Genomic DNA, 19,451 nt, shown 5'->3' on the forward strand with positions numbered 1-19,451 from the left:
CCTTTGGGCCTTCCGGGCCTCAGGAGAGGAAGAGCCAGGAGATCCCTCGACGGACGATGACAGTGAAGCTGGCCATGTCAATCCTTTGGGCCTTCCGGGCCTCAGGAGAGGAAGAGCCAGGAGATCCATCGAAGATGGCACTGATGTGAGCCTTCTGCACAAGTCCCAAATCCTGTTGGCTGTTCTTCAGGACGGCAATGGTGGCCTAAACCCTAGCCTAACTTAAAAGAAAAACCCTAACTATGCCCGACGCACCCGACAAACAGACTCGATGACAGCCGATGTGCTGTGACCCGATGCTTTACTATACTATTGGCAGGAGGGAGGTAAGGGGAGGAGGTGGGGAAGGGTAGGAGCTGGGACAGAGTACTCTGGGGTTACTCAAGCGACCCTGCTATGGGGCTTGGGCAAACACGTCCACCAGGGCCTCTCTAATGCGCACCGCCTCCTGGCGCGCCTGGCGGATGGCAGCTGTGGCGGGCTGGTCCAAGGTCTGTGCCTCAGCTGCCACCCATGCAGGGAGGAAGGCCTCCCCACTGCGCTCCACAATATGGTGGAGCACGCAGCACGCGGCCAGCACCTCCGTTGCATTCTGCTCACCCATGTCGAGACGGGTGAGCAAACAATGGAAGCGGGCTTTTAAGCGTCCAAACGCCAGCTCCACTGGGTTTCGGGCCCGGTTGAGGCGGTCGTTGAACCGGGCCCGGTTCTGGTCCAGCTGCCCCGTGTAGGGCCGCATGAGCCAGGGCATCAGGGGGTAGGCCGCGTCACCGACGATGCAGATGGGCATCGGCACATCCCCGACAGTCAAGTCCCACCGGGGGAAGTAGGTGCCCGCCTCCAACCTCTGAAACAGTCCTGAGTTCCAGAGGATGCGGGTGTCGTGTGCCCAGCCGGACCAGCCGCCGTAGATGTCCAGGAAGCAGCCCCGATGATCCACGAGGGCCTGCAGGACGATGGAGCAGTACCCCTTTCTGTTCATAAAGTGGGCTGCTCGATGCTCCGGGGCCCGGATGGCGATGTGGGTGGCGTCCAGGGCTCCCCCGCAGTTGGGGAACCCGAGGGCAGCGAAGCCGGCCATGGTCTCATTGACGTCGCGCAGGCGGATGATTCTCGGCAGCAGGACGTCATTGATGGCGTGGACAACCTGCAGAAGGGTGCAGAGAAACACAAGGGAACACATTACATACAGCCAGGGGTGAGTGTGCGCTCCCTTGGGTCCCCCCCCTTGATTCCCTCTGTCCTCACACACACACACACACACCCCCCAGGGCCCCCCTTGCCCCACGTCCCGTCCCCCCCACCAGTGGGCCTGTGCAAGGGAGGGACAGCCGAAACCCCTGGGCGACCCAGCCTGGAGTCTTGGGTGTCCCTGGGCCTGGAGTGGAGCACCCTCCCCCCATCCCACTCCTCCTGGGACTTACCTGTATGACGATCACTCCAACGGTGGATCTTCCCACCCCGAACTGGTGTGCCACCGAGCGGTAGCTGTCCGGTGTGGCCAGCTTCCACAGCGCGATGGCAACCCTCTTGTTCACGGGGATGGGTGCCCGCAGCCGGGTGGCGGTTCTCTGCAGCGCGGGGGTGAGCCAGGTGCACAGCGTCAAGAAGGTCTGCTTCCTCATCCGAAAATTCCGGATCCACTGGTGGTCGTCCCATAGTCCGAGGACCACACGGTCCCACCAGTCGGTGCTCGTCTCCAAAGTCCAGATGGGCCGGTCTATGGTCGGGTGCTGATGCCACGCGGTTGCCAGGACCTCCCTGGTGAGGGAGTCCAAGGCAATCTCTGCGTCCTAGTACATGAATGCCAGGGCACCAGCCTACAGCACGAGCTCCAGGCACCTGTACAGGTCCAACAGGGGCCCGAGCAGGTACATGGCCACCCACGGCTCCATGGCAGACAGAGCAGGGCAGAAAAAAGAAAAAGCTGGGAAAAGCAGTTTGGGGGCCAAAGGGTGGTGTCCCCAAAACTCACAGGACAACCACCGACCCTGCGAAGGGTGCCAGTCCCTGGCAGAGGTCACAAGGCATGGGAGCACGAGACCAACGGCTGCCCAGCGAGACCCCTTTAACCACGCGTCTGGACGGAGCTCCGGCCCCGCCCCGGAAAGGTCTGGTGGCCTTTGCCCTTTTCAAAATGGTTCCGGGCTTTTTGCTTTTCCAGAAAAGCGCGCCGCCAATGTAGACGCGCTTTTCCGGAAAAGCGCATTGTTATCACGGAAACTCTGTGGCCAATGTAGACGCTACTTTTCCGGAAAAGCTGAAAACGGAATAGCATTCCGTTTTAAGCATTTCCGGAAATTCATGCCAGTGTAGACGTAGCTTAAGTGTGGTGGGGCTTTCTTTGCCACACACACCCCACAGCAGCTAAGTGTGGTGGGGCTGTCTCTGTCACACACACCCCACAGCAGCTAAGTGTGGTGGGGCTGTCTCTGCCACACACACCCCACAGCAGCTAAGGCTGTGTCCAGACTCCATGCCTCCGTCGACGGAGGCATGTAGATTAGCCAGATCGGAAGAGGGAAATGAAGCCGCGATTAAAATAATCGCGGCTTCATTTAAATTTAAATGGCTGCCCCGATCTGCCGATCAGCTGTTTGTCGGCAGATCGGGAGAGTCTGGACGCGATGCCCCGACAAAGAAGCCTTTCTTCATCGACACAGGTAAGCCTCGTGAAACCAGGTTTACCTGTGTCGATGAAGAAAGGCTTCTTTGTCGGGGCATCGCGTCCAGACTCTCCCGATCTGCCGACAAACAGCTGATCGGCAGATCGGGGCAGCCATTTAAATTTAAATGAAGCCGCGATTATTTTAATCGCGGCTTCATTTCCCTCTTCCGATCTGGCTAATCTACATGCCTCCGTCAACGGAGGCATGGAGTCTGGACACAGCCTAAGTGTGGTGGGGCTGTCTCTGCCACACACACCCCACAGCAGCTAAGTGTGGTGGGGCTGTCTCTGTCACACACACCCACCCAGTATCTAAGTGTGGTGGGGCTGTCTCTGTCACAGCCACCCACACAGTATCTAAGTGTGGTGGGGCTCTCTGTGCCAGCCTGCATTTGGGCAGCTAAGTGCAGCGGGCTCCCCTTTGGGCGAGCCCTAGTGTGGTGGGGCCAGGGACAGTGGGGGGTCCCGCTCTCAGCTCTGGAAAAGCGGGGGCTCCGGCTGTAAGTCTCAAGGCGGCAGAGGAGTGTCTCTCGGCGCCCCCCACCATGTTCCTCTGCGCCCCACACTTGCAGACCTCTGAGTTATACTACAGTCTGGCAGGAGCCTTGTTCCTGGAGGTGACATCGCCACCTACCGGCCTTCGGAGGTCGTTGCAGCCAGGAGGCTGTGATTAGAGATTACACATTGCGCAACAACTGTGTTGATGGCTCCGGGAAGCGAGGGGCGGTGAGAGAGAGCAGGGAGCCAGAGTCTAGCGTGCCTTTTGCAGGCGGTGGGATGGCAAAGCACCAGGGAACATAATCCTCACCGTGTCGTGTATTTAAGGCATGCCCCAAAGAAATCTCGGGGAGGGAGGTTTGCCTATGCGTCTGGAAGGGGGCGGAGGAAGGAATGTCGCTGTTTCTTTTTATTTGGAGTGGTGAAATCCAGTCAGTCCCTGGTGCACCAGCGATTGCAAACTAGTAACAGCCTCTCCAGACCCTACACTCCCTCAGGGCGATCCGGCAGCACTGGAGCACTGTGCTTTTGCAGATGCCCGGGAGACGCTTGTAAAAGGGACCCGTGTCAGCTCCGGGAGCAAGTATTTTATGATTTGCTGCACTTCCTGTTGAGCGCAGCCTCTTGTTTTCAGCAGAGCCACATTGCCTTTGCAACGCCTCCTCCTCAGGGCTGGGGGCTGTCTCCTGGCAGTTCCCGTCCCTGCTTATCATCAGCCCTGCCCGGGATTCCGGCTTGCAGCAGGAAAGGGGAACCACATTGCACTGTTGGCTTGCACCGCCGCCTCCTCCAGGCCTGCGCGAGTCTTTTCGCAGACCCGGCCCTGCTTCGCCGCGGAGGCTGCCGCTGGAGCTGCGGCTGGAGGCACCACATTTCAGGGAACGCTTGCACCTGGCACTGCTTCCTGTTTCACAGAGGGGGACGGACCCAGGCGCAGGATCCGGACTCTAGGGATTGCATTTATTTGCAGACAGCGCCGAGCTCAACTTCTGCACCTTCCTCTTCCCTCCCCCCCCCCCGGGCACGTGTAATGGGGGAGATGTCACTCTGCTGGGCCAAGGGAAGGAAACTTTCTCACCCCCCAGGAGTCTCCGGATATTTCTGAACGGGCAGAAGAGTTCTCCGCTGAACAGCAATTTTAAGGATGTCTCATGATCTTGCTTCTGCAGGAGACAGGGGTCCCTAGCAAATTCTCCCGGCCCTGATTAAAACACCGCAGCTGGAGAAACTCCTCCCTTCCCCTTTGGTTCCCCCACCCCCGTTCTCCCCAGTTCCTGGGGGTGTGAAAACAAGCCCAGATTGGCTGCGTGGTGGACAGTGGAGGGTGGGGGGTTGGAGGTGGAAGAGGAGCCTTGCTGGGGAGCCATCCGCAGTTCAGCGGGATGGGAAGCACTGCCATGGACACCAAGAAGAAAGATGCTTCCAGCAGCGGCAGCAAGAAAGGCTCCAGCCAGAAGAGACGCATGTTGCGAGTGCACATCCCAGTAAGTGCCTCTGCGCCCGACCCCTCCCCCTGGAACTGAAGTGACCCCAGGTGGGGTAGCACACGCGCCTCCGGTCATGGAGCAGTAACAGGTCGGGGGAGGGGGGCGTGGTAAAGAAAGAGGTGCACGCGCCTCCCGTCCTTCTGCAGCAGGAGAGGGTCTGGGGGTTCTCTGTGTCCTGGCTGCTTCTCCTGTCACTTAGCAACAGCTGCGGGGGGGCAGGAAAGGAGAAGTGTCCGCTGCCCCCTGGCCAACCCCTGACTTGCAGCAGCAGCTGGGGAATGCGGAGAAGCGGCTGCTGCTCAGCGCGTACTTGGGGCCTTCGGGTGGCGGGAGAGTCCTGCGTGCGGTGCATCCTGCTCCTGCCAAGAGCAGCAGCAAGCGTGCTTGGGGGGTGTTCCCTGCCATGCAGGCTCTGCCTCTCAGCGAGCTGCCGCAACAGGTTGGGTGGGTGGGGAGGAGCGTCCTCTGTGCAGCGCGTGTTTCTCCCTCCTCGTACAATCAGTAATCTGGGGGGAAAGAGGAGGGGGGCCCACTCCTTTGCACATTGTACTGTTGCCTTGTCTTTCTGCTAGCTGTGGGGCAGGAGGAGGGAGACATCCTCAATCAGATTCTCGTGTGTCTGCCTCTCAGATAAGTCCTGGGCCCTTCAGAACCGAGTGCGACCAGGCCTGGGTCAGTGTGCTGCCAGCCTTCACACCTGGGGCCAAAAGGATCCCACATGCAGCTGTGACTATGCCTCACATCAGTGAGTGAGATGGGCTGGTGGTTTGAGAGCTCTGCCCTTTGCTGAGGAGGCTGCTGCTGCAAATTGGGCTGGCAAAGGGCTTCAACTGCTAAGAAGTTGTCATGTATAAGTAGTATGTGACCACAGATATACCCGGTCTTTACTATAAACCTGTGTAGCGTTTTAATTTTGATTTCAAATATTAGCTGTAATAACATTTTGTAAGAGGATAAACTGCTTTGAGGTGCACTGCGCATGGGTGTGTGTGCGTGACCTGTGTGAGCATGTGCGGGCAACAGACAAGTAGCAACAACTTGGGGAGAGGTGTACCTGTGTGTGGCAGCACCCTACCTGTCCTGGCAGAGGGAACACACTATTCCTGCTTGAGCTGTTTGTGGGGTTGTAGCCATGCTGGTCCCAGGACATTAGCAAGATTGGGTGGATGAAGTAATAACTTTTGTTGGGTCAACTTAATTTGGGGGAGAGACAAGCTTTAAAGCCACACACAGCTCTTCCTCCTGTTTAGCTGAAATTGGTCCAATAAAAGATAACTTCAGTCCCTTGTCTCTCTGAGAAGAGGAGGTACAGTTGGGTACTAGGGAGGGAGTACTGTACCCCTTCACCTCTGTTTTTCTTTCATGCACTAACCAAAGCCAGCCCAGTTGCAATGCAGAGTTATCAACCTTGCAGTGTGTGACTGGGCAAAGGGAGAGGATAGCATGCTCTCCCCTATCTTTGGCCATGTGATTTGTTTGGCACTGTTCTAACAGGATTTGATATTTCATGTGCAATGCTGTAGCATTGGAGGGCATTTTAACTAAAGGTGAGCTCAAAGCAGTGTACAGGGCCTGACTGAACGCGCCCAAACGTTGGCACTTGTAAACATATCTCTGCAGGGAGACCGAATTGGAGCTTCTAATCTGAAATTCTAAATTCGGAACTGCATTTCTCAGAGGTTACTAGGTCAGAACCCTTTCAGATGTTTATCAAAGCAATATATTATAGTGGCTACTGCTATAGCAAACTACCCACATTTAACTGGCCAAATAGTCGCATTGTTCAAGTCAACTAGCCACACTCAACCGGTCCAATAGCCACATGTGGCTAGTGGCTAGCTAGCATGTTGGACACCACGGTCCTATTTCACAATGTCTAAACTCCTTCAATTTCACATTGGGATGGAACTGAGACTTTCTGAAAATTGAGAGGTTGATTCCCTCTCTGCCCTCCCCCCACCATGGCCTTTTACAATTTTTGTGTGTGTTAGTCCCAGATTCAATAGTTTGGTGGCTAGGGCCCTGACTTGAGAGGTGGGAGGCTGCATACAAGTCCCTGCTTTAGTGACTATTTATACCAGGAGGAAAAGCTCCCACAGGTGAGATTGAGTGCCTCATCCCAAAATAGCAAGGTGGTCAGGGAACTCACTGTTTCAGGGCACTTCAAATCAGAGCAGGGACTTGAACCTCATCTTACACTATGTGAATGCCTTAACCACTGGCTTATGAGCTGTTTTGAGCAGGAGTCAGTTGCTCACTCTTACCTGACATTTTATTCTGGACTTAAAACTTTGCCAAAATCAACTGTTTCCTGCAAAAAAGTTAGTTTTGATGAATCATTTCCAACATAACACCCTTTTACCAAATTCCTTTCCAATCCCGTTTCCTGTCTATAGAAAACTCTGGCTAGTAGCAGCTAATTCAGAGAAAGGTACAAGGAACTTTGTTGTAGAAAGGCAGCATAGAATAACTTGCTCTGAAGTTTATTTATCCTTGTTGTGCAATAGTTAGAAGTTGTTTTATTTTCTGAAGCTGGAGAGTTTACCCCTTTCAAAACTTAATTGATCGTTTTTAAATCCTTACCCTTAACTTGGTATTTTCTTGTTATAAATCTCCATTCTTTTTTGGAATCCACCGTTCTTGGCATTAGTGCCTCTAGCAGTGTATTCGGGTACGTCTACACAGCAACATTATTTTAAAATAAGTAGCATTTGTGACCGCACGTTGGGGGTCCCCCATCTCCTGCACCCCGAAATGGCACAAACAGACTGCACCAGCCGGTGGAATAGAGGAAGTTTATTGCCTCTCCAGGATACAGCACAGCACAGATGTCATCTGGTCACAGAGCTGGGCTAGGATGCCTCAGGCCCCCTTGAGATGGGGGAGACTGGGCCCCTAAACTCCAGCCCCTTTCCCTAGGCTGTCTCCTCCATGCTCCCAGACAGCAACTAACCAACACTCTTCCAGCCCTGCCCCCCCAGCCAGGGCAGCATTCCACCTTCCTTTGTTCCTCTCCATGGGGGGTGTTTGGCCATACTGGTTGAGAGATCCCTTTGCATAGTGACTCATCCTGTTTTGCTGGGTCATGGTACCCACAGCAGCCAGTGGGGGTTACCCCAGAGCCAGCAGCATAGAAACCAGCCAGGTACCCCCACTACGTCACAGCGTTATTTCAAAATAATGTTGAAATACTGTCAATACTTCTTACTCTGACTCCTGTAACCCTCAATGTACAAGGAGTAAGGGAAGTTGGAGGAAGAGTGCTCTATTTTGAAATAAGTGCTGTGTAGACGCTCCCAATTTCGAAATAAAGTATTTTGAAATAAACTAACCAATTTGCGTAGCTTATTTCAAGTTAAGCCCTGCTGTGTAGATACACCCTTTCAGACTCCCTGCTCCCACTGCTAAGATTTTGCTGCAACTGTCCAATGGCAGGAGTCAGGGTGAGGATATTACCCCCCCAGGCCAATAGGAAACCATTGACTAATTTTATTTCTATGTGCTTTTTTTTTGTGGAGGAAGGAGTTTGTCATGGAAAAACAAAAGCAACTATGTAGGGCCCACTGAATGTGTGGTATAAAGCAAAGGAGAAATGCACAGCTTTTTAATGGGTAGAATTAGTTTCTGTAGAATTCTCTGAAGTAGAAAATGAACCGAGTAGCACAAGTAAAACTTTCAACCCCACAATGTTTTCAGAATTGAACCTCCTTTGTCTTACATGGGTATCTCCAGTGTGTTCATCATGATAGTGTCTAGGTGCCAATCTCTGCTACAACTCAGTAATACAACTGACATAATGTGAGCTCAAAATGCCTTACAAACATTGAACACACCACTAATTATCCTCACTTTTATGCATGGATGAATTGAGGCATGAAGAGATTAAGTGATTTTTTCCAAATCAGAATATCTTTGGCAGAGCCAAGAACAGAATCCAAATGTTTAGGCTTCAAGTCAGAGTGTGTACAAGGGGTTTAGGCAAGCAAAGGCACAGTCTCCCCCCAGTAATAGTTGGGGGCACAGATTTCTTTTGCACAGAGGACTCAAAGGCATTCAAGAGTGAGTTCCTTCTGCAAAGATGGGCAATAATTTGGGAAGGGGAGCCCCTTCACAAATTTCGAAAGTGGCCGCTGGCCAACCCGGAAGTGGCCGCAGGACTTGGGTAGAAGGGGCGAGGCCTCCGGCAGAAGGAGTGGGGTTGAGAACTACCCTGCTGGGTATGGTGACCTTACTTTCTGAACCAGCTGCAGCTAGTCAGAACAGTTTAATTTAAATTATGAAACAGATTAAGCATTTTAACTTTCTTATGTTAGTTTATCAAACTTCATTTTAAATAAGCTAAAATATTATGTCCAACACAAAAGGTTTTAATGTCTTCTTTATTTATGGGAGTGGTGGGGAACCCTTTTTGGGTCTGGGGTCACTGACCCACAAAAAAAAAGATCAGTGGGGGACCACACAAGTGAGAAGCAAAATCTCCTCCAAACTCCCACAATGCTCAGTGATGTGGCCTCAACTGAGACACCTCTGGTGCCCCAGCCTCATGGGATAAGGGGAAGGGAAGGGGGAAACTGAAGTTCAGGGCTTCCCATAGACCAGATTTACTTTTCTGGGGTTCTGGAGTTAGTACATTTTATGGACCTCTTTAGGCTCTGGGGTAGGAACAAAAATAAGGGGTACAATGCACGAGACAGGACTGCCAGCAAGTAGGATAGGGATGGGGTACAGGATCTGGAAGGGAGCTGGGGTGCAGAAGCAGGCTGGGAGTAGGGTGTCTGGCCAGGTGGAGGGAGCAGGAACAAGGGAGGATGCCGTGTGCGGCCAGAAGAAAGGGTGCAAGAAGAAGGGAGGATGTGGGAGCAAGCTGGGGCTGCTGGGTCTTGAGGGGAAGGGAAGTGATAGGATTGGGGTGGGGGGGTCTGGGCATGAGCGGGAACCTTACCTGGAGGCTGGAGGCGCCACTGCTGCAGACACGTGGTCTAGGGCCAGCCTTGAGGCACTGCGGCCACAGGCCACTCTGGAGGCCAGAGGCACCACTGCCATGAGGCCTGCCTCGGGCCAGTAGCCACAGGATGCCCGGAAGTGCTATGGCCCAGGGCTGGCCCCAGCGGCACCGTGGCCAGGCAGCATGGGGCCGGCCCTGGAGGTGCCGCTACGGCGGCCTGGGGCCAGCCCTGGAGCTGCTGCAGCCAGGTGCCGGCCTGGAGGCACTACTCTGTGGCCTAGGGCTGACCCTGGAGTTACCGCAGCCAGGTGCCGACCCAGAAGCACCGCTACTGCGGTCTGGAGCCGGCCCCGGAGGTGCCGCTGCTGCGGTCAGGCGACCGGGGGCCGTCCTGGAGGTGCTATGACAGCAGCCTCCATCCTCCAGGGACGGCCCCAGGCTGCAGTGCCTTCGGGGCTGGCCCTGTTGAGGAGCCTCAGTCCCAGCGCTGCCTCCTCTGCAGCAGCTGCGTGGGGGTGGAGGGGTAGGGCTGAGCTCCTTCCCCCCCCCACACCTCTGTGCACACCTATTGGGGGCAGGGCGGGATCAAAACCCAAGGCGGGATCAGTGAGCTCCTGCTTAGACCAGGGCTGGTGCGGGGGATTGAGGAGGGGAGTGTGAGCCCCTGGTGGGGCTAGAGTAGTGGGGGCAGTAAGCTCCTTCCTGTGCTGGGTGGGGGGAGATGGAGCAAGCTCCTGGGAGGGGTGGGCAAAGAATGTGCTTCTCCAAAAGGGGTCAGATTTAATTTCCTGCACACACTCCTGCTTGTAGTTCTCTTTCTTAACCACAAAGACCATCTTCTTTCCCAGCATTGCTTCAGTCTTGTTCTAAAGGGACTTCCTCTAGGGGAAGAGAGTCATTGATTGACTAAATTTGTTGACTTCTTGGCCTCTTTGCTGAGCCTGCTAAGTAGGTTGTTACCTGGACAGTGGTAGATATTTGCACATCTATATCTACATGGGGATAAAAGCACCCTGGTATAGCTGTGGCTGGGAATTGAGGCTAAAAATTGCTTTAGATATTAGGGCTTGGGCTGGAGCCCAAGCTATGGGTCTTTCCACCGTTGCTTGGGCTTAAGCCTGAGCCAGAACATCTACGCAGCAGTTTTTCAACCCTGGAGCCTGAGCCCTGCAAGCTGTAGTCAGCGAACCCCGGCCAGCAGTGTGTTTTTTATCACTGTGTAGACATGTCCTTAGGGTCTGATCTTTCTGTCAGTGAAGTCAGTAGCTATTTTGCTGTTGACTCAATTGGGAACAATTCAAGACCTAGACATTAACAAAGTTCTGACCTCTGACCCAATAGACTCTTTTCCTCTTTATGAAAAGCTGAGGTCTATAGTATTCCTAAAATGGGTCATAATTTTTCAGATGTGGTGGCCTTTTTAGTAGCTTTTTAACTACTGTTGTAGTTGCAATACCGCTGTATTAGGAATCTTTTGTCACACTCCTTACTTGCCAATGGAATTTTAATTTGAAAAGATCAGTTTACTTTTTTTTTTCTTCCTGTTTCGTAACACTTTCTTGGCTGTTGTTTGGTACATCATTCCTTAAGTGGTGCCTGTCAGTGCTGGTGTAGTTGTCAAGGATGCTTTAATCACACAGAAATTTTTATTTTGCTCATCCTCCTCTACTGCCTTGCTGTGAGATTGTGTTTATTGCTTAGACATTTAATGTTTGTTCTTTGAGATCTTCAGATTAGGATCAACAAGGGGAAGACTAAGAAGGCATGAAAAGAAAATGAAATAAAAAAGGGTGTAATTTTAAGAGAAAGTACTATGATGTGAGAAATCTACACAAGTGATAAAATTGATATAGTTGGGAGTCAGTGATGCTTTCTAGTCTTAAAGTGGAGGTGCATCTGCGCCACTTGGAAGACTTGACTTAGAAAAAGTTGTCAAGCTCTGATGAAAAAGCAGAAGAGCCTTTAAAAATGAAAATTAGGCATGAAAAAGCCAAAGACATTAGTTATGCCAGAATAGAAGGTGTAAATATTCTTCTTTCGCATTTTTCCATTTTTTTTAGGGGTTGTCCAACAAAGGGACAACAAATTGATCAGTCTTTGGGTATGTCTACACAGCAAAATTATTTTGAAATAACTAGCGTTATTTCGAAATATCTTAGTCTGAGTCTACACAGCAGGCAGTTATTTCAAAGTAATGTTGAAATACTGTCAAGCCGGAGGACTTCTTACTCTGACTCCTGTAACCCTCATTGTACGAGGAGTAAGGGAAGCTGGAGGAAGAGTGCTGTATTTCAAAATAAGTACTATGTAAGCACTCCCAATTTAGAAATAAGCTATTTCAAAATAAGCTACGTAATTGACGTAGCTCAGTTTGCGTAGCTTATTTCAAGTTCAGCTTTGCTGTGTAGACGCACCCTTAAAGAGGCCATTTTGTTGTGATTCACCACCCAAGGTGGGAATTTCAGGATCTTGTCCATTTCAAGCAAGAATAGAGGGTTGAGGGAAGAATTGTAGCACACCATAGAGGAGCCTGACAAACTTTTTCTTTCTGAAACAGTATTTTCTGTGCTCATTCTCTCTCTTCTGCACAAGTGAAGCATTTGCTTTGTGACACCCAAATCTTGCTCTTGGGAAGACTGGCAGTCTGCTGAGCTCCTGTAAACTGGATGCTCCTATCGCCTACTAAACTGATTTGTGAAGATCCAAGATAAACATCATACCACCAGATTCTGTAGCTTGGCAGAGTGAGGAAATAGAGAAAACCCCTGACTTCCGCCTGCCTGAGTTAGGACCCTCTGCACTTACAGCCATTTTTGTAAGTGCGGAAGGGGCTGAAAACCCCTGACTTACATCCTCGGCCCGCATTTACGACAGCGCACGACGCCTATTGTAAATGAGGGTTTGAGTTACAATACCCCCGACTTGTGATGCTTCCCCGGGAACCAATTGTGTCTCAAGTCAGGGGCCGCCTGTAGTTGCCAGATCACTGGGGTGTGCTCAGGGAGTTTACTTCTTGCAATTCCCCAAGTGACTTTTCATGATAAACTAGTAAATGAGCTAGGTCTTGGGAGCCAGTATGGAATGAATGCTGGCCCCCGCAAGAAAAGGCTATGTTCCATTTTTGGAGTTACAAGTTGAATTTCTCTAGTCTGGCACTCTTTGTTTCAGCAACATCTATCAATTTTAATTAGCTGGATTTCCACTTATTAGCTGGGTGTGGCCAAGTTTCCCACTGTCACATAAAGTGTGTTTATGGCCACCAGTCCTGGCTCTCAGTGTTCTGTGCTGTTATTTAGCTCTAATTTACCTCTAAATGTCTTCTAAGAGCCCGCTAAGCAGTGGAATTGTTGGCAATGCTGCTGGACAATATTGACTTCCCATTGTTCAGCAAATTCTCTGGTTCAGCACCAGTCAGGTCCCAAGGATGCCAGACTAGAGAGGTTCAGCCTGTATGTGCGACAACAGATTGAAGTGTTAAGCAGTGAATTACTTAATGAGGAATCTGCTACCTGTGTGACCCTGGTGCACTAACTTCTCTGGAAAGATTGTTTCCATCAGCAGGAAGAGGAGAGGAAAATGTGTCCTTAAAATGGAATCTGAAACTGTTTCTGTGCCATTTTCATGTGACCCAGAAGATGTGTGCCAAATTCCACCTTCTTGCAATTTTGAAATCTGATCTCCCTTAATAGGTTAAAGGACTAAATATTTGCAGGAACATGAGGAGAAGCTCTGGGACTTTCACAATGAAATCTGTAAGCTCCTGTGCATCATGTAAAAAGGATTAGCTCCTGCAGTTATAGTAGGTAGGATAACTATGACAAGGGCTCTAAATCTTTATGCTTCTTGACATTCCGTAAGCTGATCGCCAGCAAGATTTATGGAAAAGTACAGTTGCTCCTTTCATCCACCTCCACCCTGTCTCCCAGTTTGCACTTCAGATCTGTTCTGTGCCCAGCAGCTTCTGTGGGCTGCAGGCCAACAGGATGGAGGTGAATTGCATCAGAAGGCCATGGGCTTGCAAATACCAAAGAGTGGAGTGGAAGCTGAGCAGAGGCATGGAGCCTAAGGCTGTTGGCTTAATGGGAAGGGTAGACCATGTTGTGTTAATCAGTTGAAGAAGAGGGAGAAGTTCTTGTGTGTTTGTGGAGAGAACACGCGTGGAACAGGAACTGCTGAAAGCTAGAGTGGGAAGAGGAATCAGTCTTGCCAGAGAGGAGTGTGTGTCTTTGCGGAGCAGAGTTAAATCATTGCATTATAATTACTGCTAGGCAGCATGACTGATTTTTTTTTTAAGAAGACACATATGAGTAAGAAATTAATATCCTGCAGATGTAGAAAAGAGTTTGCTTATGTGCCCTTGGCAGAGGTGAAGACAGTGATGCTGACATTTTGAAGGTCGAGTCTACTTGACTCTAAAAAGTGGTATGGTGGGGCATTGTTTGCTCCGGGAGGAAGATGTTTTTTTCCCCTTGCCTTCCAGCCCTGAGATTTGAGAGGTAATCTGTGTTCTTTATTTCTGATTAAACACTTCTAGTAATATATATTCCATGGGCTAATTATGCTCTTAGTAACACTTGTGAGGTCCATGGACTTCAAACGTTACCCCTGTGCAGTCACATTACCTTCATTTGAGCTATACAGGTGTTACTGAGAGCAGAATTTTAACTCTACAGATAGAATTTTACAACTGTGCCGACATGTGGGTAGACATAGAATCCAGCTTGTACCTCTCTTGTGTTGGCTCTGCAAGGCTCACAGGAGTACGAAGTAGCCCAAGCTTCTACTGACTTCCCTGCCAATGAACTGATTCTGGCTGCATATGCTGGACAGATCTGGTGAATAAGCTACCACTGAACATTTTTCAGAATAAAACAGCATTTATACCAAAAGGTGCCTCATGCCTAGGGTACTATGAAAGATAATGTAGAGGTGGTTGTAGCAATAGAGCACCAAAGCTGACATCTTTTGGTGGGGAAGAGAGTCCCCGGGTAAGAGAGGAGGCCTGGCAAGTGGCAAGAGAGAGAGCAATACAGGGCTGTGGAGGCAAAAGAGCAAGGCTCTTGAACTTGATATCCATGAGTGCAATATATTTTGCACATGATAGAAGGAAAAAAACTTCATCTAGAACATGGGTTCCCAAACTGGGGGGCATGAAGAAATTCCGGGGGGGGGTGCGCAAGGTGACCCAGCCCCTCCTCATTAACTCTTCCCCCCCCCCCATGTTTTGCTGCTATTTTTGTTTTTCAGTCAGTTCCCTTTTTTTTTTCGCTCGACAAGTTTTGCTGCTGGTGAGATGGGGGGCGTGAGGGCTTCTCAAAAATCAAAAAGGGGGCGAGATACCGAAAAGTTTGGGAACCACTGATCTAGACAGACAATTGTTTGGCTGTATGATTCTATGTAGCCCAGGGGTGGGGAACCTTTTTTGGGTCAGAGACTACTGGCCCACAGAAAAATCTGTCAAGGACCGCACACACGTGAAAAGTAAAACCAAACCAAACAAAAACAAAAAATAAGTCTCTGCTTGTCTACTGACCATTCTCCTCCTCCACTATGCTGTCCAGCACGTTGCTGACCAAGGCTGCCTGAGCGTCTTAGGAAGAATCCACTAGCTGGTCAGATCCCTCCTCCTCTCCCCCCAAGGATTGTGTGCAGCTGCTCATAGAAGAGGCATGTTTGCGGCAATGCTCCAGACCGTCCAGTTGCCTCCTTTGCCTTTTGATACGACTGCCTCAACTGGATGTTCCTGGCATATCCGTTCTCCTCCATGCTTCTTGCAATCTTGGCATAGATATCTGCGTTACTTTTGCTGTTCCGAAGTTCTGCAAAAACAGATTCCTCCCCCCACACAGCAGTGAGGTCTAGGACCTTCTGCACACTCCATGCTGGTGCTTGCCTGCAACCATAGGAACTCATGGAACTTGACCTCACAGTCAGGTATGCTGCCTGCTCTGAGATCTGCTGGTTACAGAGGAAATGAAATTCAATTTTTTCCCAGGGCTTTCCCTATTCACCTGGAGAGCAGTAGAGGTGAAAGTCATGGCCAGACTGGTCATCGTGGGGCACTGTGGGACACCTCCTGGAGGCCAAGAATGTCAACTTTCACAGTAGGGATGTTAGTATGTAGTCATTTATATGATTAACTGATACGCCTGGTTATCCTAATGACTATACCCCTCCCACCACTCCCGCAGAGCCACCTCACCTGCCGTCCCCTTTGTCCCCTTCCTCCGCTGATGCAGGAGGGAGCTGGTACACGTGGGAAGCCAGCTTTCAAGGTTAACACTAGTGACAGAGAGGAATTATTTAGAGTGGTTCATGGGGTAAAACTATTAGGAATGGGAAAACTTGAGCAGACTATCATGGGAATCTGTGGAATAGTTTTCCTAAGGGAAGTAGTGAGAAGTCATTGCACTGGACTTTAAAAACAAGAGTGACCAAACAATAAAAATGTGCTGTTGGGCATAATCCAATCTTGACAGAGAAATGGACTAAATGAGAGCTCTCTTCCATCTCTAGCTTCTAGCAAAGCATTTGTGTCTCGGAGTGTCTCAGGACACAAAGCATTTGTGTCTCAGGGCACCACTGCACTCTGCACCATGGAACCAGACCTGCCCCCGGGGACTCTGCTGCATCTTGTGGACATGTTGCTGGCAACCTGGCTGCACTGTCTGCAGGCTGCCGTCTGGGAGCACCATCGAGGGGATGTCAGGATCCAGGGGGCCCTGCGGGAGAGCTTCCACCCTGAGGAGCACTAACAGTCTGCCCCACTGAGGGCTTTTGCCCCATTCCTCCCTCTTGTCCTTCCACTTCCCTAGCCCCCCCTTCCTGATGTCAAATAAAAGACACGTATTTTCAAAAATAACAACTCTCTTTATTCAACACAGCTGGGGAGGGAGAATGAAACTGTGGGAGAAAGGAGGCGGGAGAGGGCAGGAGAGAGGGTGGAGAGGGGAGGGGAAACCTGGGAGGAGGGAGCTGGAAGGGGGAGGAAGAGGAGGAAGGGAAGGGAAAGCTCAGGGTTCGGGGTCCTGCTGGGTCTCCCATCTCGCAGCACTGTGGGTGTGGGAGAATCGGGGGGGAGTGGGTGTGGAGGGTGGGGTGGAGAAAGCGGAAGGGGGAGCAGGGGTGGGAGGAGGAGCGAGAACTGGGGCGGTTGCAGGGGCTGGAGCACGAGGAGGCAGGAACCTGTCCACCAGGGTCTGGAGTTGACCTCAGAGGGCACGGCCCTGATCCTCCAGCGCCTGCAAGCTCCGCTGCCGCAGCCGCAAGTCCTCGTGGACCCAGTGCTCCTGGGTGAGGAGCTGCTGCTCCAGTAGCTGCAGGTACTCCTGGCTGTGCATGTGGCCTCTGGTGGCCAGGCTGACAGCCGTGTGGCTGTAGATGGCCACATTCCTGTGCCTAGTGCAGAGGTGGACATTTGAGGCCTCCCCCCAAACCTTGATGAGGTCCACGATCTCCGCACTAGACCAGGTGGGCGCCCGTCTTTTGTGACCCCGGGCAGGCTCCTGGGAGCTGTCAGCCTGGTCCTGGGAAGAGGTGGAGGGCTGGGTGGCAGCAGGTGGCTGGCTTATCTTGTGCCAGGTGCAGGGTCTGCTGGCTGGATGCTGGCAGGCTTGCCACTGGCACAGGCGCTGTGGGCAGATCGTGCCCTTTTAAGGGCTCCGGGGCTGGGACGGGGGCAGAAGAGTTTCCCTGGTTTGGCCCAGAGTGGCCACCAGGGCAACCTGGGAAGGGCTAGCCTCCAGCTAGTTCGAATTAAGTGGCTACACAGCCCTTAATTCGAACTACTTAATTCGAACTAGGCATTACTAGTTCGAATTAAGTTGTTTGCATGTATAGCTGCTATTAAAGTTAATTCGAACTAACAGCTGTTAGTTCGAATTAACTTTGTAGTGTAGACATACCCAAAGTGAATACATATTTGTGTATGTCACAAGATGACAGATAATTCATGCTGGAGAGCAGTGAGCAGCAATGGGATGTGCAACACTGGAACAATGTCTGGAGCCATAGAATATTTCAGATCCTTTGCATGTATGTGTTTCCTTTTAAAGTAAAAACAACAGGATTTAAATTTTGGCTGCACTAATGTTAATTTACATTTTCAATCTAGTTGCTTTAATGGCACAAAACCAGCAGAAGAAATAATTGACTCGGTAAACACACCTTGATTCTGATTGTTTTTAATTAAACAACACAAACGTTCTGTGTTTTAAATTCCAATGTTCTCTGGGCCTGGTTCCCAAGAGATTAAGGACACTTTAATGCATGAATCCCAATGCCCTGGGTACCTACTGCTGTCAGAGTCTTGTGAATTGGACTAATTTCCTTGTTCTTTGTCCCTCTCTGTTTTCCTACCTACAGCTGTTGTTATGGAAGGATTCTAGGTCTTGTCATATCAAATATTGCATGGTCTTCAGAGCTCACTAGGAGTAGAGAAATGCCTGGGAACAGTGAAAATAGGCACAGCCAGTCACTTCCGCTAATTGTTGATGACGACTATGGAATACAAAAGCGTGAGAAGGGGAGGGAATAGAAATGTGTCTTGGTGTGGAAACTGCTGTGTAAAAACAAATATGCTCATGCTTTTTAGTTGGGTAGCTGACATAATGCACCGGATAGCTCCTGTGGCAGGATTACTCTGCTTTGGATGTATGGTTTCGGAAATATCAGTGTTAGTCTGTTTCAGCAAAAAAAACAAGAAGGTGGCACCTTCAGGTCTAACAATTTTATTATGGCATAAGCTTTTGTGAGTTTATTTTATTCTGCCATAATAAAATTTTCAGTCTTCAAGGTGCCACTGGACTCCTTGTTGTCTTTGGATGTGTGTAAACCGTAGCCAGAGTACTTTAGTGGTGCTGTTTCTTTTTTTAATGTTTTGGGTTTCTTTCTAGACACTATTTAGTCACTTGCCTTTCTTCTCTTGGCTATTAAGAGACTTGGTCTGTAAGGGTAAGGAACTGTAGTGAGTATTGGAGGGCATCGCTTGTGTTGGCTCAAAAAATATCTTTTAAGAAGTTTTTGGCCCAATTTTATGATCCTGTCCCCTGACTACTGGAAACAGGAAGTTAAGAGCATTAACTATAATTTACCTGGGTGGTAAGAATTGGTTATGTCTTGAAAGTAAACTCAAGTTGGGGGCATTGGGTTGGGTTTTAAATTTGCAGGTAACTGTATTTCATGTAGTTCCTTTTTAAGCTAAAGTATGCCAAGCTGCTCTGCAAACTTATAAATGTACAGCTCAGCTGAAGTGCAGCTACTTCAGAGGTGTACGGTGAAAATCAGCTGGTACATAGGTCACATTGGGGCGGGGAGAAGTACACAGGTGTCATCTCTTTAGCACCAGGCACATGGGTGACTGGCTAGTAGACAGTGAAGATAACTTAACTATGTATGCAAAGCACAATTCCCATTGACTTCAGTGGCGCAAGGTTAGGGCCTTAATGAGTACTATGGGTAAAATCTACTAAGTATTCTCAGAATGTGATTTTTCAAATGTCCAAAACTTGGTTAGAGCAAAAGCTGTTCCTTCTGGAACGCACATCTTCCATGAGAGCAGTGTAAATCTGTTTCACCTTGCAACTCTTAAGCTTTTTCCAAAAAGAAAAATGTCAAGACTTTAAAAAAAATTCATAATGGAAAATTTAATTTTCATTCCAGTCTCTTCACACCTAAAATTGGCTGTGCAGAGTTTTGCTCAAACATTAAAAGGAGTTGGGGGGTGGAGGAAGGGAACAATCAGGGAAAAGATGGAATGGAAGAATTTTAGCCCAAAACATAAAAGCTCATGTTATGAGTGATTGGAGACTGGGATAGAATGAAAATATTATTCAGCCTTAACAACAGATGGAAA

At 50.1% G+C, this 19,451-nt stretch overlaps 1 protein-coding gene across 12 annotated transcripts in view; it reads left to right on the forward strand.

Moving 5' to 3' along the window:
* The first annotated feature begins 3,376 nt into the window (after window positions 1-3,376).
* Window positions 3,377-19,451, forward strand: part of PRKAG2 (protein kinase AMP-activated non-catalytic subunit gamma 2) — a 387,855-nt gene continuing 371,780 nt past the window's right edge. For 3 of the 12 annotated variants that reach the window (XR_012902124.2, XR_012902125.2, XR_012902126.2), the window contains exon 1: window positions 3,377-4,650. Coding sequence is in view for 9 of the 12 variants with exons in the window: in XM_075922807.2 (XP_075778922.1) it covers window positions 4,549-4,650 (102 nt within the window). In the remaining 3 variants the exon portion in view is untranslated. The remainder of the gene's footprint in view (window positions 4,651-19,451) is intronic. The other 9 variants (XM_075922807.2, XM_075922811.2, XM_075922806.2 and 6 more) reach the window with 6 other exon arrangements.

This window comes from Pelodiscus sinensis, chromosome 2, assembly GCF_052426305.1.
Source record: "Pelodiscus sinensis isolate ZL-2025 chromosome 2, ASM5242630v1, whole genome shotgun sequence".
NCBI lineage: Eukaryota > Metazoa > Chordata > Testudines > Trionychidae > Pelodiscus > Pelodiscus sinensis.